The sequence below is a fragment of the Phoxinus phoxinus genome (genome assembly GCF_949152265.1).
Source record: "Phoxinus phoxinus genome assembly, chromosome: 14".
In the NCBI taxonomy this organism is placed as follows: domain Eukaryota; kingdom Metazoa; phylum Chordata; class Actinopteri; order Cypriniformes; family Leuciscidae; genus Phoxinus; species Phoxinus phoxinus.
In genome coordinates this window covers 21,302,801-21,324,775 of record NC_136889.1, presented here as the reverse complement: position 1 = coordinate 21,324,775, position 21,975 = coordinate 21,302,801, and the positions used below count along the sequence as shown (strand labels likewise).

General features: G+C 37.4%; 2 protein-coding genes and 1 long non-coding RNA gene across 19 annotated transcripts in view; 2 read left to right on the top strand and 1 right to left on the bottom strand.

The window, feature by feature from the left end:
- The first annotated feature begins 316 nt into the window (after positions 1–316).
- Positions 317–5,422, top strand: LOC307010789. Its single transcript, XR_013800271.1, has 6 exons — positions 317–616; positions 1,253–1,284; positions 1,443–1,553; positions 2,619–2,768; positions 3,488–3,583; positions 4,859–5,422. It is a non-coding gene; the product is annotated as an uncharacterized lncRNA (long non-coding RNA).
- A 1,479-nt stretch (positions 5,423–6,901) lies between these two features.
- Positions 6,902–11,430, bottom strand: gphb5 (glycoprotein hormone subunit beta 5). The gene is made up of 4 exons (XM_079635102.1): positions 10,994–11,430; positions 10,825–10,896; positions 9,602–9,803; positions 6,902–7,773 (listed from the first exon to the last, which is right to left on the bottom strand). Exons 2-4 carry the CDS (start codon positions 10,851–10,853, stop codon positions 7,582–7,584), a joined length of 423 nt encoding a protein of 140 aa, XP_079491228.1. The 5' UTR covers positions 10,854–10,896; positions 10,994–11,430; the 3' UTR covers positions 6,902–7,581.
- A 1,337-nt stretch (positions 11,431–12,767) lies between these two features.
- syne2b (spectrin repeat containing, nuclear envelope 2b) overlaps positions 12,768–21,975 on the top strand; it is a 111,063-nt gene continuing 101,855 nt past the window's right edge. For 9 of the 17 annotated variants that reach the window (XM_079635685.1, XM_079635690.1, XM_079635689.1 and 6 more), the window contains exons 1-3: positions 12,778–12,987; positions 14,815–14,952; positions 21,894–21,955. In XM_079635685.1, the coding sequence (XP_079491811.1) occupies positions 14,865–14,952; positions 21,894–21,955 (150 nt within the window). In that variant the 5' untranslated portion in view covers positions 12,778–12,987; positions 14,815–14,864. Of the gene's footprint in view, positions 12,988–14,814; positions 14,953–17,852; positions 18,100–18,252; positions 18,334–21,893; positions 21,956–21,975 lie in introns of those variants that run through there. The other 8 variants (XM_079635697.1, XM_079635691.1, XM_079635698.1 and 5 more) reach the window with 6 other exon arrangements.

Below are 21,975 nucleotides of genomic sequence, written 5' to 3'. Positions count from 1 at the left end.
AATCACATTACACATTAATAAACAACAATAAATAAATAAAATAAAAACAAATTAAGTGATAACTCGCATGCATCTGCTCCGTTAATGAAGCCATGTCTTAAGTCAAGTGATTGTCTTCTTCTTCTTTGTTTTTAACGGTGGTTGACAACCAGCTTTTGGGTCGTGCCTTTGCCGCTCTTGATTGACAATCACAGGCGTCCAATCACAAGTGACTTCCGGGAAAAAAGATGTAACCAATGACATTTGAGGTTATTAAAACAGTAAGCCCCGCCCCTCGACTGCCAAAAATAAAAGTGTTCGAGCGAGCAAAATCAGCAGGCGAGAGCAGATCGAGCGCGAGAGCGTGGGGAATGATCGTGCGCGCGCGCGATTGCTTGTATTGCGTGCAGAGGAGATGTCTGCGCGCACGCGAGGGCTTGAATTGCGTGCAGAGGAGATGTCTACGCGCGCACAGGGCTTGAATGAGCTCGCGAGTTCCCGTTTCCTCGCGTGTAGATCTGTTATTCGCTCGCGAAAGTCATTTACCGCGCGCGCCAGCATCAGCTGTGCGCTCGTTTATTATTGTCATTGATTTGCCGCCATAGTTATTCCTCTTCTCTTTGGGCACGCGAATCTGGTAAGTTCCCTGTTTTATTTTCTGAAAATAGTTTTAGTGTCTTTGCAGTTAATGTATTTTATGCATTTGCAAAAAGTATAATGATTTGAGTCATTTTATCATGCCTCACTAAAGGTAATATGGATTTAATTGTTGAAGCAACTGTTTTTAACTGTTAGTTTTAATATATATATATATATTTTTAAAGTCTGTCTTTGTCTTTTTGCATCGGTTGTGCACACATTATAGTATTCGGGCAACACATTTTAATAACCTCAAAATGGCGGGCTGTGACTCATATTTAATTGGCGCGCATGCTTAAAGTAGTTGTTTTCATAGAGGTTTGACAATAATTTGATGCAATTTGTTCCACGTGTTTTACATTTTTGTAAGGACATGTATTTTTTAAATTTATTAAAATAGTATGCTCAAGTCATACCATGTAAAGCTTGTGTTATTTAGCAGAGACGTTAATGTTCTTGCTTAATTTAACATTTCAAAAACCAAATTGTACAATATTTTTTTTAAACGTTTAAGGTTGATCAGACTGAGCAATGTCGATTAAGTAACTGATTAGCGTCATGTGCTTCACATATATTTCCTAGTATTTTGGCAAATATTACAACCTGACTAACTTCTCAATCTCTCTCTTTTCAGGCTAAAAGTGAAGCAGCTGGCAGTTAAGTTTGGTATGTTTAGCCTATGTCTAATTGTTCATTTTAATACACTTTCATTGCATACTAAAATGTGAATTCATATTATTTAGTGCACAACACAAATTGAAAAGGGAAAACAATCAAAGGCGTGCGTTAAAGTGCAAACTTTGTGCTTCTATCTTTGATAAAAGGAGTCAATGAAGAAGACGGCCTTGCCCAGAGATGTCAAGAAGTCATCACTGATAACCTAACCTTTTGGTGAGATCCTGGAATGCTGGCCTGCCTTTAAAATGGAGTCACAGGTAAAACATATTTTTCTTAGTTCACTTGAAAATATTTTATATTTAAAGGAATAGTTGACCCAGAACTGAACATTTGCCGTTCATTTACTCTCTCTCGGCCATGCAAGATGTAGGTGACATTCTTTCTTCAGTAGAACACTAAAGATGATTTTTAGCTGAACTCATGGTCCTTGGTAGCCTGGGAAAACCCAGACCACTTCCGGCAAATTTAGATTTGCTCTGCAAGTGGGTCTGGCAAAGAGCCCATTGAAACCCATTTCCAATCCGCCGAAATCGCGGCACCAATCAGAAACGTTTTACACGATGACGACAGAGCAGAGACGGTGACGCAGATTTTGTACATTACAGACATGGATGCCGCCGTGGAACATCACAACATCACTCGTTCGAATCAGCTATCGCGTCTGTTTCAAGCGATTTAAAATGGTCATTTTCGTTAACACAAACAGTGAATTGCTGAGAGTCTCGAGATGTTTCTCCGTCGCTCTGCATACGTCATGTCATTCATCGCTCTGATTGGTTTTAGATCTTTCCGACGTCCGTTGGTGACGCTCCTGTGGAAATGAATTGTCTATGGAGCTTTGCCAGACCCTTACTCAGTTACAACTGAGAGGGTCTGGGTTTTCCCAGGCTAGGTCCTTGGTGATTCATAAAATGCAGGTCAACAGGTGCTGTCACTTTGCGAGTCAAAAAACATAAACAAGCAACACAAAATTAATGACAGAAATCTTGAGCTTCAGACTCTTGACTCCTGGTAATAATGTTATAATCGGTTGTCTATATCTGCTTTTGACTCACAAAGTGGTGGCACTTGTTGACTTTATTGGAATCTAACAGGTTCAGTTAAAACAATTTTTTTTTAGTGTTCTACTGAAGAAAGAAAGTAACCTACATATTGGATGGCCGAATGGTGAGAACTGACAGCAAATTTTTATGTTTGGTTCTTTTTCAGTGTGTCAGGTTTAAACTATTTATTTTGCAGTAGCTACATGTTTTTTTTCTACAGGATCACAAATGTATACTCTGTACATAAACCTTGGCTTAATCACTTATTAATTTTTGCAGATCTGACAAAATGTAGAAACGTCGCCTGAAGAACCACTTTTATGCCTTGTTGGACCAGCATGCTCCCCGTCTACAGAGCTTGTCCAGAAAGAAAGCTGCTCGCACAGGGAAAGTGGTCTGAGTCAGTTCCTCAGGATATATTACCTCCAGGTCAGTTGGTTACACTTCTTGATGCCTGATATAGAAACTGCAGTGGATTTTGAAATATTTTGGTAGTATTTACAGACATTTTAGGGTGATGCATGGTATTGTGTGGCTGTGCAGTTTATATTTGTGGTGAGCAGGACGAGGTCGAGGGCCGTGGGAGGACGGCACATATAGCGTCATTACTGATGAGCGACACCTGTGCGACGCACCGGTCTCGTATCTCTCACGGAGGACCGGAAGCATAAAAGGGGGAGCGACAACAGTAAAGTTCGAGAGAGGACAGGCCTGATTTTATGTTATGTTTCTGTTTTGTGTGGCCAGCAGTTGTCCACGAGATTTGTTTTATTTTGTTATTAAAATCTTTGAATGTTCACCGGTTCCCGCCGCCTCCTTCCCGGGTTTCGGCACCAGTTTAACGCAGTTCGTTGTTATGGGAAGGAAGCGGGACCCGTAGAACATTCAAAGATTTTAATAACAAATACAAAACGAAAGTATAAGCCAGCAGCCCTTCGCGGACGACTGCTGGCCACACAAAACACAAGTTCAGGCCTGTTCCTCTCTCGATCTCCACTGTCGTCGCTCTCCCTTTTATGCTTCAGCTCTTCCGTGAGAGATCCGACCGGTCTTGCGCCGTTCTCTCACGTCTCTCGACCTCGTCCTGCTTGCCACAATATTCCATGTTAAATCAAGATTCTCATACTCGTCTAATTCTCACACTGAAGGAAAAAGTTGACGTCCATGTACGACGAGCTGCCATCCTTCGTGCTCTCCCTGCTCGTCTGCAAGAGGATGACTCCAACTTTCTCAAGACGTGGGATGTAAGTGTTTCACTGTTTGGTTACCAACCATCTCAGTTGCTATTCAGATGTCATTCTGGTCCTAGTTCCAGGTTTTTAATATATGTATATATATATATATATATATATATATATATATTATTTTATTTTATAATTGTAGTTATTGTATGGTATAGAATGGTTTGGAATAGAGGTAAATATATGTCACTTGTCACTTATTAGTAGTGCTGGGTATCGATTCAAATTTCAAGAATCGATTCGATTCCGATTCTCAAGATCTTGAATCGATTATCATTATTCGATTCGATTCGATCCGATCCGATCCGATCTTATATTCTTAAAATATAAAATTTTCAAAAGTTTTAACTGTTCATGAACAATCAAGTGTTTGTATTAAATAACATTCACAAACATACATTAATGTTGTAAAAATATATTGTTCACTCAATGTGTTGATGTTAGATAAGGCATTAAGTAATATTAATGAATGGTATCTTAATGTAGTGTTACCAACTAAACAGGAGATAAAACGTGTTTTATTTGACTTGACTGTCCTTTTATTTAATCCAAAACTGCGTTCATATTTAAAAGGCCTTTTAAACTAGATACAACCGCACACGATACCACTTTAGGGGCCGTTCACATATCGCGTTTTATACGCGTGCAAATTCAGTGAGAAGCACTTCAATGCATCTCAACAGGTCATGTGACGACAACCAGCGGCCTTTCCGTAACAACATGGAAAGCTCGGCCGAACAGCTGATCATAGCTGTACAGGGCGGCTTTTTATTTATCATCTCAATGAATATATCTAGTAGTAAAGCTAATGCAAGGGCTAGAAATCAATACATTTTTTGATGATACTTCCTCGTCATCATGGAGAGCGCAGTTTGCACCGCTTTCTCCTTTCCACAAGCGCGTGCTTTCCCGTTGCGTCTGTCGTTGCTATGCAACCATGAACAGAGGCGCGGGCCGCGCGGCTGGAAAACGAATTTGCACGCGCAAAAAACGCACTATGTGAACGGCTCTTTCCTCATTTCTGGTCAACAAGTCTTATATACTCTGTCTATGGTGGATTCAGAGAGACCGCAGCGCTGCCGGTCGCCATGTCTCAGTGTGTTTATGGGGAAAATATAGGCCTGTTATTAAATCGATCCTCTGAGTTACGGATCGATCTTTAGAAATTAATATGAAAATCGATTCAGAATTGGTGAATCGATTTTTTCAACACAGCACTACTTATTAGCTGTCCTCTTTTGGAAGTTAAGAGTAACAGATCTCTGTTCTTGTCTTCAGGTAGAACATTCTGATGAACCAGGCATTGATGGCGTACCACTCGGTCTCCTCTCCATTAATGGCAATTTAACAGATGCCACGTTATTCTGCCCAGAGAAGATTGCGGGTTGTACTTGAGGGTAACATGATTATACAGTAGATTTTCTCACATTGGCTGATGCACTTGTCATGCTTTTTTAACTAATTACGCCTTAAAGAAATAAAATAAAATAAACTTTTGCACGGTACTCAAATTTTACCTGTACAATGGCACTCCTTAATTTTAAATTTCAGTTAAAATTACACTTCTGTCACTTTTAGTGCACACCATAGAGCAAGGAAATTAGTACTTTGAAAACAGCTTGCAGATGTGTTCAAGTATGATGGTTCAACGTACAGTACGACATTGCAGTTTACACTGTAGTAATCATATCTTTGATTTCTGTATGCTAATAAGGTTATGTGCAGTGTAGTAAATCATTGAGCAAACATCAAGGGCCTTGTACTGTTTTGGAGAATTTCCATTTGACAAACAATTTATTGTTGATGTTTTGTGGTTATTTAATAAAAGAGTAACTTGAATTTAAATTGTGTGTGTTAACCTGTTTTTATTTTATTTCAGAATGTGTATAGCTAGCAATTTAGTTACTTGATAATGCAAATAAAAAAAATTAATGGAGTAATTTTGTTACTGAGAAATAAAAACTTATGAAGGTAACAAAAAAATGTAAGTTATCTTTAATTAATTTTAATATGTTCTGTGAACCCAAAAACTACTTGTAAAATGACTTAATCAATAATGTTATAGTAACTTGTAAGATTAAGTTGGTATCAGTTAAAATGACCTAGTACCAGTTACTTAAAAAAAGGATGTTTCTTTAACTTATAAAATTAAGTTAGTATCACTTAAAATTTTCGATGTAATCAGTTTCAACTATTTTTTTGAGTTATATTAACTTATCCGGTTTTACAGTGTATCTTTCCCTTGCGAAGCCCTAAAATTATATATTTTTACTTTAAATGACTAGATTTGATCAATAAAAAATAAATAAATAGTAATTTAAGCACATTCCTCACATTGTTTCAACTTAAATTCAAAATAACTCACAATTTCATGCATAACCCTTTTAATTCAGCTCAAAATATCTACATTTGCTGCCGACCTCTATTGGAAAAAAAATTATTTAACATTATTAGCTATAACATATTTCATGACTCATGCCACTAGATGGCCTATATATGGAGCAAATGAGCTGTTCTGCTGGGTCCTAAAGTCATTTCTATTCAGTATGCATTCAGATACGACATTATGAAATATTTTTTTGGTAAAGTTTTAGCATTTTCCAGTTTGAATTTTGAGCATTTTTAGTTTTTTCTGTGTACTGAAGCATTCCTCGCATTCCATTCCTAATGGGGTCAAATTGATCCGCGAGTCCCGCGACTGAAGGATTTGTTACTTTTTAAAATTTCTTACCACAAAACTCATTGAATCCATTTGTGTGTATTCTCGGTTCAAGTGTGACAAAAGTCCCAGGGTCTTGGACTCCTCTGATGAACACTCAATTTTATTTTATTTAAACGGTTTCGGGTGAAAATGACCCGAGGGAAGGATAATTGATCATAATTGATAATAGTGATTGATCAGAAGCTGACCAGAACAATCAATTTAAGTATTTTTGTTTGAATGAAATAGCATTTTTGTCCCGCTCTTGTGAAGGAACCACCACATTTACCCATCAAAATCAATTCAACTAATCTGCACACATTTCTAATTGTGGATCTTAATGAAACTATATGAAACTGTTGGCCCTAAATGTAATTTCCAGTACAAAACTGCTGAATTTTACCTTGAGGCGTTACACACCAGAATGTATATAAAGGAAAAGGTAATAATAATCATAAGCGTCAGCTGCTCAATACGATGCCAGAATAGGAGAGGAAAATGTTTTCTCATCATTTTCACATTAGTGAGGTTTTAAATAATTTATCTGGCAGGGACTGCTGGGACATGTGAACTCACAGTAATACAGCTTTCTGAGATATTAGTCTTCAGTGCTGCAGGATGCTGCTGATGATGAGAAATTTATTTATTCTCATTCTCATATATTTCATATGTGTGTGATCAGCACATGAAACAGTGTAGATGCAGGAATGGATTAAGTATATGAACAAAGTAAATACACAGAAAGTTCACCATTGGCCTGAGAAGGAAGAGCACGAGCAGGTGGTACTGTATATATAATACAGTATATGACTGTCAGAGATGAATCAGTGATTCAGATGAAGCAGCATTGAACAGGTGGTTGGACCCCCTAATGATACATCCATGAGATCCACAAGACTTTCTTTAGCACTCACACACACACACACACACACACACGGACGGACGTGTCATAGTCACAAGACTTTTGCATCTACCGTTTGGAACAAACATATAACAAATCTCCAGGAAAAATAAGCAAAGCAACAACAACAAAAACGTTACCATTGGAACAGAATTGGAGTTGGTTTATGTTACCCAGCTCGCATGTGCAGCCATTTGATTATAATGTTCTTTAAATCAGTTTAGGACAGAATATCGCAGGTGTGGTGTTTGCAGTTTGATTTTATTAATATCATGCTCTTTTCAGAAAAAGGAGAAGGCTATATCATAAAAAGAGGATGACCATTTGAAGGTAAACTGTTATTCCTGCAGTGCACATTGGTGTTCTACCCCTGACATAATGGCTGGTTTCTCCAGCGTATCAGACAGAGGTGATGCATTCAGTGGTGCTGGTGAGACACACGCCGCAGTCACACCGCAGGGCCACTGGATAGGTGTAGGACGGGTCCACGTCTGCTGAGCAGTTGGGCAGCTGCACCGTCTCTAATCGGGTCTCGTTATAGGTGCACACGCGCTGATGCGACTCGATGAAGGGCGGGTCCAGGACAGGCTTCTGCAGTGATTGACAGGTGAGGTGGCATAATGAGGACTTTTCATTTGTGTACTGGTTTCTTTTTTAGATAGACTCTACACTTTAATATTTAACAATATACTAATCATTCAATTTTAATAATGTCCCAACTGTCTGTTCCAATCCAAACGCCATTAACTGAAATAGAAATTTGTCTCTGAAGGCACTTTTTTCCTTTAAAAGTGAAACTGTGCAGTCCTGATCTCATCCTTAAAACTGGAGTGCTCTAATGTTGTCAGGTTGATCCAGCTATATAATTTTTTTATTTTTGAATTAAAACTAGTTGATTTTGACACTAGCACATTTTTTACATTGTGTGTGTTGCTGTACTCGTATACAATAAATTCTCTGTGAGATGACAATAAATATTATAGACAATAAATTGTCTGAGCAGTAATAATATTAGTAATATTTATACATAATACATACAATTGTGGTACTATGTAAAACATAGTATTATTAAACATTATTATTTATAAAATTTATTATTATAATCATTTTTTTTGAAAAACATTATAAAACTATAAAAACAACAGTAGAAAATAATGCCAGGTCTGACAGCAAATATTGCTACCATTTTCCTCAATTTCCTGTTGTTCTTTTCCCCCCTTTAATTTCCAGCAATCCACCCAAGAGAGCACTAAAGGAAAAGCTGTTAAATTTTTTTTATTTTTCAGAAAGTGATTATTTGGGTCAACGTGAGTTTATAAAAGTCCCTTCAACCGCTCTGTGTGTAAAAATTCAACACAATTACAAACCACAAATAATGCAAATGCAAACTCGAATATAAAACAATCTTTCTAATATATAATATATTGTTTTCAAACCCTGTTGGCTGCTAGCAAAACCACATAATCTATTATTTTTTTGCCACTGAGTAATATATCTGGGGTTTTTATTATTATTAATTTGATCAATTTTAAAACCCTATTAAAGGAACACTCCGACTTTTTGGGACTTTAGCCTATTCAACGTATCCCCCAGAGTTAGATAAGTCCATACATACCTTTTTCATCTCCGTGCGTGCTATAAGTCGCACCCACCGCTAGCCTAGCTTAGCACAAAGACTGGATGTAAATGGTTGCAGCATACTAATCCAAATAAGTGACAAAATAACGCAAACATTTTCCTATTTACATGTTGTGATTTATATAGTCACAGAGTGTGCAAAAAACAAAGTCACATGAAACACAGACATATTTTAACCGTATAAATACTGGGAACTATATTCTCTGAAGGCGAAGCACTGCTACTTGGGCGGAGTGATAACCGCAGCGCACCTGAGACGCGCTCTGAACGAACTCTCTGCTCCTCCCACGGCGCGTCTCAGGTGCTGCGGTTATCACTCCGCCCAAGTAGCAGTGCTTCGCCTTCAGAGAATATAGTTCCCAGTATTTATACGGTTAAAATATGTCTGTGTTTCATGTGACTTTGTTTTTTGTACACTCTGTGACTATACAAATCACAACATGTAAATAGGAAAATGTTTGCGTTATTTTGTCACTTATTTGGATTAGTATGCTAGCTGCAACCATTTACATCCAGTCTTTGTGCTAAGCTAGGCTAGCGGTGGGTGCGTCAAACAGACTCATAGCACACACGGAGATGAAAAAGTTATGTATGGATTTATCTAACTCTGGGGGATAAGTTGAATAGGATAAAGTCCCAAAAAGTCGGAGTGTTCCTTTAAGTCATTTCAATGCATTACTATCCTTGTCATAAAGTATTTTCTCATTGACAGTTTTATATCATCTTGATCAAGTATTCATCATTGCAGGTGTGTGGCAAGAGCTCTTTAGTAAATGCTTACTTCCCAGGTCTCACAGCGTCCCCAGCAGGCGTCAGTGGAGATGTGCAGCCCACCGCATCCCGGCTTACGGGCCAGAAAGGTAAATTCTCGAACTGCGCAGCCGATGAAACGCTTCAGGTTGAGCACAGAAGCCTCAGTATGAGCTCCACAGCACAGCCAAACAGCCAGTGTCACACAGCACAGGGTCACAGCAGGAGACAATCTAGCACACATACATACCACAGAAGTTCATGTTAATGAGGACATGTGTCCCAATGTTTAATATTCTGTTGGTGCTCTTCCTAAAAAACATCAAGTAGGCCTAATTACTCTTGATTAACGTTACACATGCAGTTTATTATTAGAGCTATTCATTATTTGAGTTGTAATGATCCATGAAAGCAGAACCGTTTGTCTTTTATTTATATGAAGGTCACATTACACATTACATTCAACATGTACACTGTCATTCAAATGTTTATTTAAAGAAATGAATACATTCATTGATCAAAGGTGACAGTAAAGACAATGTTAAAACGTTAAAGATTTCTATTTCAAATTATTGTTATTTTGAATTTTCTATTCATTAAAGGATCCTGAAAGAAATGTATATACTATATCATGGTTCCACAAAAATGTGATCAACATTGATAATAGTAATAAATGTTTCTTAAACACCAAATCAGCATATTAGAATAATTTCTGAAGGAACATGCGACACTGAAGACTGGAGTAAAGGTGCTGGAAATTCAGGAATACATTTTGAGATTACATTTAAAAATCGAAAAGTTGTTTTAATTGGTAATATTTCACAACATTACTGTATTTTTTATTAAAATAAATAACATTTAAAAAAATCTTACCAACCACAAAATTTCGAAAGGTGCACTATAAAAAGTGTTCAGTTGACAACTTGTAAAAGTGAGGAAACCTGTTGCCTTAAAATTATTTATAAACATCATGCGTAATTGAAAAAATTAAGTTATGTGAACACATAACTTAATCTTTTTAATTACGCATGATGTTTATTTACATAATAGTTTTAAGGCAATGGGTTTCCTCCCTGTTTTTTTAGTTGTCAACTGATCACTTTTTTTTTTTACAGTGTGGTGTATTTCTAATTTGAAAATCAGTCATAAAAATATTAAATTTTTAAAACTATGATAAGATAAACCAAAATGTTTTCAAACCTCTGTAAAAAATAATAATTAATAAATAAATAAAGTGGTTTGTAAGTTTCTCACCCCTGTGCTCCAGACCTCAGAGGAGCCATTGTGTTTCCAGTGATTGTGGATCTCAGTGGATAAAACAAGTGCCTAAATCACAGTAATTAGTAAAATAAAAGTATTTCTAAAACATAAACCTCACTTATCTTACTTCTATTTGTCTTAGGTTCCGCGAGGTCAAAGATACCTGGACAGAAGATGCAGAACTCTCCAGAAATCTCACTTGCACTTGTAGCCCTGAAGAACCTCTGACGCTGATCTTGCACAAATCTGTAATTTATCAGAAACGGCAATGCCAACCCCACCTAAAACACACGGGGCTGTCTCTGTAGCGCCAACTGCATCCAGCCCTAATAAAGACATGTCACATAAGACCAAAGACAAACAGGGAAGGAGCCGATGTGTCCGTGTTTGTGGAAGTTGATCCAGGCCCTCAGGCTCTGAAATCTCTGTACGTCTCACTCACTATGCTCAGGTACATCAGCCGTACATCCATTAACTTAATGAAGAGGAAAGAACCTCTTTTTGTTCAGACTCATTCACATGGAAGAGAATGGGAAGCACCTTCATCCTCTAATCCATGTATTCATCTATTCATCCATCCATCGTGTGGGCTGTGGTTAGTCCTGGCTCCAGAAAGAAAAGAATAGGATGGTGTCAGGACAGGTTAAATGAGACGTCAGGCTACAAACACACTGAGTTTAGTCAGATACTTACCATGGCAACATGTGGCAAAAAAATCAAAGAAGCACTTTTCTCAAAAAGAGGTCTTTATAATTGACAACTGACGGGGCGAGGATGACAATTGCGCCAACTTAATTCAGTTCTTTTATTACATGTATTGTCTACATAATTGGAGTATAAATGAAATTACATTGGAAATGTTTGGATGACCAACAGACATTTTAGACATAACTGTTTGCTACCAAATCAAGCAGAAGTCTGAATAGAAGACAACTAGGATTGGGCAAATTTGATTAATAATTCCAAACATTAAAAAAACTAAAAAATTTTACAGAATATCTATTACACTGTGTAAAAAAAGAGAGAGAAAAAAAGAAAGTTGCTGCCTTATATTTAAGTTCAATCAACTTGGGTGTAAAGTAATTTAAACTTAAATGAAAACTGCTTAACTTATTTTGACGAGTTAAAGCAATGTAAAACTTATTGATCATATCACTTTTTACAGTGTACCTGAAAAGTAGGCTACAAAGTACCTATTATAGAGTTAACATGTTATTTTTCGCATTAAACCATAGACTGTAAAAAAAAAAGAGCACTAAAGGAAAAGCTGTAAACTGAGACTATCTTCAAGTAACAAACTTTTCTAAAATGACGCCACAGGGACGTCTAGTGGTCAATTTGGGAAGTTTCTGGTTGACTTCAGAGACTCAATAATATGAGCTATCACTTGAACAGTGTGATCATGCTCACAACATTTCCTTTAGTTCTGCATCAGATTCTTCTACACAGTGTTATTGGTATTAATTATTGTAATTATTAAGGATGTGTCCTGAAACTGATGTCAATGGAAAGAGCGCGAGGCCTACCATATTGTGTCTATTTAGCAACTGGTGAAAAATACGTGCTGTGACCTATGGCTGTGACCGTAGGCGTAGACTGTAAAAAAAATTGGCTGTGACCTTTGCGTCATGTAGACTACTAGCCTACTTTATTACATAATTGCTCAATACTGAAACTTTAAAGCCCATTTAAAACCTATACTTGTAGCCTATGAAACTTGCTGTTACTTTACTAAGGCCACACTAAGTAGACCTAGTTTTGACTTCTTTGGCGTGGCTGCATTCATTTGGTGGGGGACCTGCACAAATGCTCTAATAATTCGCACCGTGCATATTGATCTGCACAGAGGGTATGTGCTCCGGCTATGCTCCTGTGTGTCTATTCGCTGCCCTGAGTGGTTGTTATAATTAGAGACCCCCGCGGGCGCGTCCGGTTTCACTCTCTCTCGCACACACACACACACACTCCGCCGCCCGGCCGCTTCTCCCGGTGAGCTCAGCTGCGAATGGGAGGGAATCTATAACTTCACTCTTCGCTACACGAAGTAATATGAACCCCCTAACGATTTTGCCGTTAGTGTAGTTGACGACGGAAAACATTCAACACTGGATGTGTTAGTGGATATTTGAAGAGAGTTTTTCATACTTTGCCAAACATGTGAGTAGAACCCGAGTTCAACAGACCCATATTGACAGCTATAAGGTCATTGAATAGCATAATTGTAATCACACCATTTATTGAATAGCCTTATTAACTAGGCCTATCTTTATTGTTGTTATTTATTGTGTTCTTAATTTAAAACGTTTAATTAAAAAAATAGCCTAAATACTGTAAAACAAATAGGCCTATAGGCGTACTTTTATATAGGCTAACTAATTAACTATAATAGCTATAGATAGTTATAGTTTAAAATATTAATTTCGGGGCTCAAATGAGTGTTTGATAGTTGATATTGATATTGTACTCTTTGTGATACCGTCGTGCCCGCGCGAGCGCTATTTTGGTGCCCGTGGAGCGCGCGACGCCTCTCTCGCGCTCAAGGCATTCTGTGTGTCAGAGGTCACGCTGGTTATTCTGGACCGTGTGCGGAACGGAACGTTTCTGTCATTGTCATGTGTCATTTTTATATGCCATTGACTTGTTCAACGTTATGGGTTGGCCAAATGTTGAGTAGGACGTGATGATGTAAACTAGCTTGGAGGAGAGCTTAGTTAGCCTACGTAAAGTCACTTAACGTTACAGCTTCTATGGGTGAGCACTGTTTTTTTGTTGTTTTGACAATGATTTCTCTCATACATATAAAAAGTAGATAAAACATGTTTTAGAATGCCCTATTGGTTTAAAGAAGTAGTTTACACAAATCAACTGTAGCAGTTCTTCACTAGTTGGAAAATAGCTTAATTTAGCTACAATTTAAACAGAATTATAGTACGTAAACAATGATATGTGTGTGATATGATATGATGTTTACATTCTGTGTGAATTATCCCTTATCAAAGACAAAGTTATCACAATGTTTTGTTAAAAGGCAGTGACATAAGTTTCCATAGAAGATGTGTCTCTGCTTTGCATATGTTATGGTCCAGGGGTAATGTTGTGTACGTGTGAAATGCTTCAGATGCTGTGGTGGTCAGTCCGTGTTGATGAAGTTTCCATGTAACTTCCATGTCATATTTAGTGTGATTCGGCTGTGATCCCAGCACACTATAATGTTTGATCTTTGGTAGTGTGTCCGGTTCGTGTTAATGCATGCTGTGTGTTTTCATTCCACATCATTACTCTCATCTCTCTCTCTCTCTCTCTCTCTCTCTCTCTCTCTCTCTCTCTCTCTCTCTCTCTCTCTCTCTCTCTCTCTCTCTCTCTCGGGATAGCACACCCCTCTACTCTAACAGAGTCATGTTGTGCTGCAAGGACATGCAATGACATTTTACCATGACTTTGTTTATTTAAGAAAGTTGTCTTTAAGACAATAGAAAAACAATTAATCGAAAATGTATAATAATTTAATAATTCCCCACGCATCCTGAAAAAGTGGCAGTTTTGGATCCTTAGAAGGCACAACTGCTGACTTTTTTGTCTAACTGCAGGAATTTAAATGAAAGGGAAGTTGTGATAATCTTTTCTTCATTATTGTGACATATCTGAGTGAAACGGCTTCTTGGACAAGAAAAAATGTCCATCAGGAATTATTTGAATTGTTGGCTCTGCCAAAACAAAGTTTTTCCTGGTTTCTGATCAAAATATTTCAATTTAAACATTATAAAGTATATTGAGAATATTGCTCTAAATTAGTACACCATTTATTGATTTTCCTTAATTGACGTATATTTTTTTTAGAAATGCTTCCTTAAATTACAAAACAAACCCTTAAGAAAAGTTACAGCCAAACAAATTAATTCATAACAGAAATTGTAATACAACTCTGTGTCAAAGGAATGTTAAAATAAACCTGGACTGATATGACCTCATCTGTCCCCTCGACAGATGCTGCAATCCCTCAGGTGGTTCTCAGCTGAACCGTCTCCGTGGGAACCATGACATCACAGAGGACATCCGGAGACCCGCCCGTTGAACGTGGCTCACTCCCGCTAGACATCGATGATGTCCACATACTACTGCAAGGTCAGATGGAAGCTCTGATTGAGCATAAAACTCAAATAAAACCTTCTCATTGTCTGTTATAGGGCTGATATTATCACTATATCTATTGCAATGTAATTTTCATCCGACTTCATATCATCTGGAGGATGATATAAATGTATTCGTTCATTTAACAAACTTTTGGTCTCCTCAAGAGCAGATCAAACTGATTTATCGGTGATACTAAACAGTATGGGTTAAAATAGCTCTCGCTCTCTCACACACACACCCCCAAACACGGTATGCTTTGAAAGGATGAAATGAATTACTTTATTTAAGGCATAATTACAGCATGGTCACGTGTTTTGCAGAATGTTTGGGAACAGGCAGAGTCATGAAGAGTTGCACAAAAGTGTTTTTTTATTTTCTAGCATGCAAAGGTGTGATTAGATTTGTTTTTTATCCACCGAAATCTTCCCTCTTTCTGTTGTTGTTGCAGAGTAAGGTGATAAAAAATGTGATTTCTTAATGAACATAATTTAGGCAAATATTACGGGATTTCTTCTGAAAAACCATAATTGCTCCTTGCTCGATTGTAGAGCTGAGGGGTCGGTTAAACTCCTCCAGAAGACATACTGTAAGGGACCCCCATGAAGAAGAAAAAATAGATTTAGTAATTTACATTGTAGTCAATTTACTTTAAGCAGTCAAAATCACTGTGAAATAAATGTTGACAATGAGTGAGATTAGGGATATGAATACCGATAACGATTACTGATATGAACATTTTGGCCGATACGGATCACTCTTTATATTTGAAAGCCGATAACCAAATATATTAGGGCTGGGAATCGCTTAAAAAAATGAACGAATTAATCGCACAATTTGCTGTGATTAATCGCAATTAACGTAGAATCACCTAATTAAATTAACCAACACAGGGGGAAAAAGAAAAGAAAAAAAAAAGAAAAATGTCCACAAAAATTGGACAGAAAATATCATATTTCTTCATTCAGTTCAAGTTCATGTTCAAGTTCTTCATTCAGTTCATGCCTCAAATGTCTCAATTTCCTTTATTAATTGACCTTTCAGAAATACTCAAAGTTATTCTGTTCTGTGTTACTCGTGTATTGTGTATATTGGGCATTTTGTATGTTTTCTTTTGTCACGTGAACCTCCGGTCAAAAACGAAACAAAAGCCTGATTACAAAAACACAAGTCTCACCATTAAAAGCCACATCCCAAACACAATTATAATGTTCTCATTATAATTTTATGTAGCCTATATGACAGACTTGTGCCGCACATGTTGCACTTCAATGTATTTTCCATAGCATGTGATTCCAATCATATTTTAAGCAATTCAAAGCCATCATGGCGAATATTGCATATCTGAAATGTCTCAACTGAAGGAAATAGTCCATTATTTATCAGCTTTAAAGGTGACATGTACCGTCATGTTTAACTTTTACACAAGTTGACACAGTTCCCTGAGGGATTTATAATTATAAGTATGACACCTGTGACATTTTTTGGTCCAATATTGTGTTCTGTGCTCATCTGTGCAGCAACGACAGAACAGTTTAGATGCTTTGCTCGAACTTTTGCCATTGCGTTATAACTGGTTACACTGTTGAAAACCAAATGGCAGCGCTGTGGGGGTAAACATGCAGATTAAGGGGTGGCAATATTATAATAAATTCCCCTTCATTCGTCAGAAGGGGAGTGAAATCTGATCTTCTTATTTTTTGACATGCTTGCAGAGAAAGGCTTACCAAAACAAAGTTACTGGGTTGTCACTTTTCATGTTTTCTGGGTTGGTAGATGCACATGGAACCCGATTATAGCATTAAAAAATGTAAAAAGTCAGATTTTCATGACATGTCCCCTTTAATATATTGGCCAAATGTTCTTTTCGGGCCGATAACGATAACATTAAAGGAATAGTTCACTTAAAAATTAATATTCTGTCATCATTTACTCACCCTCTCAAATTGTTTCAAACCTGTATGAATTTCTTTCTTCTGCTGAACACAAAGGAAGATATTTTGAAGAATGTCGATAACCAACCTGTTGATGGACCCCATTGACTTCCATGGTAGGAAAAAAAATACTATGGAAGTCAATGGGGTCCATCAACAGTTTGGTCACTGACATTCTTCAAAATATCTTATTTTGTGTTCAGCAGAAGAAAGAAATTCATACAGGTTTGAAACAACTTGAGAGGGTGAATAAATGATGACAGAATTTTAATTTTGAAGTGAACTATTCCTTTAAAATGAAAATATATCGGCTGATACCGAAATGGTGGCCGATATATTGTGCATCCCTACACTGTAAAAAGTGTAGTTGATTTAACTTAAAAAAAGAAAAAGAAAAGTGAGAAAACCTGTTGCCTTAAAATTAAGTAAATTACTTCATTCGTAATGGAAAAAAAATAAGTTATGTGAACTTGACAATTCACCATAACTTTTTTTTTTTTAATTACACATGAAGTTATTTACTTAATAATTTTAAGACAATGGGTTTCCTCACTTTTTTAAGTTAAGTGAAATCACTTTTTACAGTGGGTTTGTTGTGTTTCAGGCTGCTTGATGTTATTTGAAAATCATTAGGAAAAAATACCATTATGACAAACTACACAAAAATAAAAAGTTGTAATTCTTTGCTAATATTTCTCTCTGTCAGAGTTCTGAGATTAACAAAAAAAGTCAGTTGAATATGGCTAAACTTGATGGCTGGGGAGATTGTGAAACATATTTTGTTTTATGTCTAAAGAATCAGTAAGTAATTAATGTCTTAACATGTTGATCACTGCCGGAGCCCTGAGGATAGAGTAGAACTGCATTAGGAGAAGCGTTAATCAGCGCCTGTGTGGACATGCAGTGTGTGTGTGTTTCTTTTTTTGACATGGGTAAAAGGTGGAGCCTTTTTTAAAACCTGCAGCACTTGATCTTGAATTACTTAGCTAAAGGTTACCGGGCAAGTTGTGCCGTGTGTTTACGGTAGTTTTCAGTTCTTCAGCTGACACATGCTTTCCAGATTTCCGATGCAGGAGTTTTGTACTGATTTGCTGCACTGCAAGATGAGGCTGGTTTATAAAGCATTTACCATTGCACACTCCAACATGCAACAACTGATTATGAGACAGGAAATTATTGGATAGTAAATCTGATGACATCAGCATGGGTGAGTTTGTAGTAAATCTGAAACTAGTTGGACAACAGGTACAGTAGTATGCAATAATCAAAATAACACTGCATTTTTAATTGCCATAATATTGTTCTATCATATGTATATCTGAACATCATGGTGCAATCACTGCTGATGTCTCCTTAAAAGACAACAAAAAGAAGTTGCCTCGTTTTGTCGGGGTTGAACACCCATCTGAAAGGTCTCACAGGAAGAGACATGGATCACAAGGTGAGGTGCTTAGAATAAAAAGTATTTCATAATCATAAAAGTATTGCCCATTCTGGAGTGCAGTCTTACAGAAATTGGCAAAAGATTTGATTAACACACCAAACATAATTTTAAATTAATTTTCAATATTTGTTGTATATCATGTAAAGGTCATTCGGGTTAATTAAGGAGCTTTTTAGGCGTGGTAGTGCATTTGGTTTTAGTTCACTATTACCGTATTATGAATTATTATGAAACGGTCAGTAATTTGTTCACGGTATCTGTACCGCCTAATTGAAGTGTCAGTCAAAGGCATGTTATGGGGCTTTTCTTTTTTATCTGCTTGATCGTTTCAGCATTGTTTCCCCTCCCTCTGTTGTTCTGCTCAAAGGGAGGTGTTGTATAGTGGTGTCAACAATAATCGATTCGGCGATGCATCGCAATGCGGGATATGCACGATTCAGCATCGATGCGGCAAAGTGCCATAATCGATTATGTCACTGTTTATTTTCTGGCCTTGAGTTGGACAATAAAGTTACTTTCGTGGGCATAACAACAACAACAATCAAGACGGCTGAGGCGGAGGGAGATTACCGCGATAGACGGGTAATTAAAAACGCACCTAAAGCTTGGAAAAGCGGACATCTGGGCACATTTCGGATTCTACGAAGTTAATGGGAAGTTTCCCATTAACGTTATAGACAAGACGAGGCTGAACCACTGATCTATATGAATGTCATAGATCAGTTGGCTGAACACAGGAGCGCAGCTTCGCGGCTGAGACAATAGACTAACATAAAGCTTTTACTCTTAAACACAAAAGGCACGTCCATTTGAATAAAAAAATTATATTTATTAAACAAACCAGATCAAGAGAAAAACGAAATAACTAATACAAACAGTGGGCACTGCGCATTGGGCTCCAATATTTTTTTCCCCTCTTCTAAAAAAACAAATGCTGCCACACCGCCGATGTCTTTGTTGACATGGTAGAAGAGGACTGACCATGAATTAAACGGTCTCTCAATTAAATAAATAACATTCAGCAAACCTTCTAGTAGCCTACTTTCTTCAATCTGTCTCTATTCTCCGGTGGGTTGGGCTAATCCAAAAGAAGTGAAAACAAGGGGGGTGTTCTGAAGACATACTGTTACCTGTGAAACAGGGGTGCTCTGAAAACACCCCCATTAGACATTAGTGCTTTCCACCTGATGAAATGAACGCGCAAAACGAATGAAATGAACGCGGCAAAACTGATGAAATGAACGCGGCAAAACTGATGAAATGAACGCGGCAAAAAATCGACCAATCAGAATTTTGGTCAAGCCAGAACGTATCGACCAACAATCGACTAATCGACTGGGAGATTACAGCCCTAGAAAGCAGTGATTTGTGTTTTCTTTTTCAGGTTTGAAAATGCCATATACAATACCCTGTACCATTCAATTTTATTTTGTTTAATGACATTTATGTCAAAGATACAGGAGAGTGATAATACACACATAGCAGCCAATAAAATCTGTTGTTCAATGACTGCTTGTATTGCCTCATGACTGATGAAAAATTTGCCTTGTTGTGTGCAGTAGAATTTTGATGCATCGCAATGCATCGTAGAATCGAATTGAATCGAATCGTTACCTGGTGAATCGTAATCGAATCGAATTGTGAGGGCAGTGCCAATGCACACCCCTAGTGTTGTATGTAACGATTTACGAACCTCCCAAAACACATTAGAACACACAAGACGTGACCTTTGTTCAATGGAAACATTCCAGTCTATCATTGTGTTTCTGTAAAGTTCATGTCTCTCAGTGTTTGCTGAGAGAATTTTGTTGTTTTCAATCTTTCTTTCTGAGGTGGATCAACACCTTGGTGAAAGATTCAATGAGTTTGTGTTTCCCTCTCTGCACTTGCCTCACTGTGTTTTTTAAGTATATTTTTATTTGAGCGTTTTAAATTAAAGTTAGCTCATATTCAGCTTCTATTCATCTCTGCAAAACTAGAGAAACAATAAAAAAAAGTAACATCAACTAACTAATAACTCTGTTACAAATCCCAGGAACCATACCTGATCTCCATGTTGTTTTCTCTTTTGCTTAATAACAACACTAGCAACATGAGGTTCAGTTTTTTTATCGCTACAGATAGATGTCATTAATAAATGTCATTTATTATATTTGACTGAAATGATGTATAAACAAATTTGGTATAAATATTTTTTGTATTACTATAATAAAACATTTTCGCACTAGGGTAACCTAGACTATCCCAGACAGCAACACAGCGTTGGCCTAGATCCGGCCCACATCTGGTTGACCAATGTGGATTCCACACGTGCCAGATGTGGGCCTGATATGGGCCTACACTATGTTGCTGTCTGGGATGGGTCTTTAGGTTTTTTTTTTTTTTACCCTGTAAATACAGTAGACTTCATTTACTGGGTTATGCATGTTGTGCACTGCAAGTTGTTTAACAACAATACAACACACAGTATTATGTACTTCCTTAGTGCTTGACAAATCATTTTCCCAGGGTAAAAATGACCCTGGGTTAACTGTGTCAAGTGTAAAAGTGCATTAGTGTTTGATAGCTGAACTCTAAATAAATCCACAGGAAACTGAGGGTGGGTGTCAGCTGATAACTTTAACCATCTCAAAGCTTTCCCTCATTCTGTGCTACTGATACAGGAGTGTGGAAACAGTGACTGTCAAACCCTGCCAGTCCTGTCAAAGAATGTATTCAAACACACACTCTCTCGTCCTCTCTTTGTGGGTCAGTCGGTCAACAGCGACATTATCCTGATAACTGACCTGAGAGTCTTATTCATAGTGAGTGTGGCCATGTTTAGCAGTTAATGAGGGAGAGCTCTTTTAGAATCACTGCTCAAAACAGAGTCGGGTTGGCGATCAGATTCGTCTTATGGGGTTCATAGAAACAGCGGTTGGAGATTTTACGTGCTTGTTTGAGAAGAGAGTCGGCAACTCTTGAGAAAACAGTTTTGGTCAAAGTTGATCTGTGTAGACTCGGACGTATTGTCAGAGATTTGAAGGTTCTTGTTCAAGGAGAAGAATGGAACAAGTGGATTGTCAGAGAATGGAGGATAAAGATTTTCTTCACACAGCCGATGAGCTCATTGATTTTGTGGAACTTTATAACGGTAAACATAAATTGCACTCTATTTGACGTGACTGCTTTTAGGTCTGAATTGCATTTCATGGGAACCACATGCAAATTATTAAGACAAATAAAATGAATGAATGAATTAATGTGTAAATATACAGTTTCTTTCCTGTACATATTAAAATATTATTTACGCATTGCTACACATTCAATTAAATGAAATTGACAAACCTGACCAGTCTTATTATGCCTTACATACAGTAGATGTTATTGTCGAATATAAATGCACCTGTTTCTTGCTCATGCATTTATAAGATCTATTCTTAGACATTGTTTCAATTGAAATGAACACAGCACACAGAGATACAATCCTGCAGATCATATGTGTGTAATGTGTTCGCTCACTATGCTTGTACATGCTGGTTTTCATGCTTGTTTTCTCCTGTCTGTTCTGCCCTCAGTGGAGCAGGAACAAATTCAGAAGAGAACCTTCACCAACTGGATCAATGCCCAGCTGTCTAAGGTGAGGGTCAAAGTTCATCA

Excerpts from the sequence above, each read along its gene's own strand:
- gphb5 (XM_079635102.1), bottom strand. The coding sequence starts at position 10,853 with ATGGCTCCTCTGAGGTCTGGAGCACAGGG. Across the intron at positions 9,804-10,824 it reads CTGAGGTCTGGAGCACAGGG|ATTGTCTCCTGCTGTGACCC; the intron begins GTGAGAAACTTA and ends TATGTGTGCTAG. Across the intron at positions 7,774-9,601 it reads GACGCTGTGAGACCTGGGAA|AAGCCTGTCCTGGACCCGCC; the intron begins GTAAGCATTTAC and ends CAATCACTGCAG.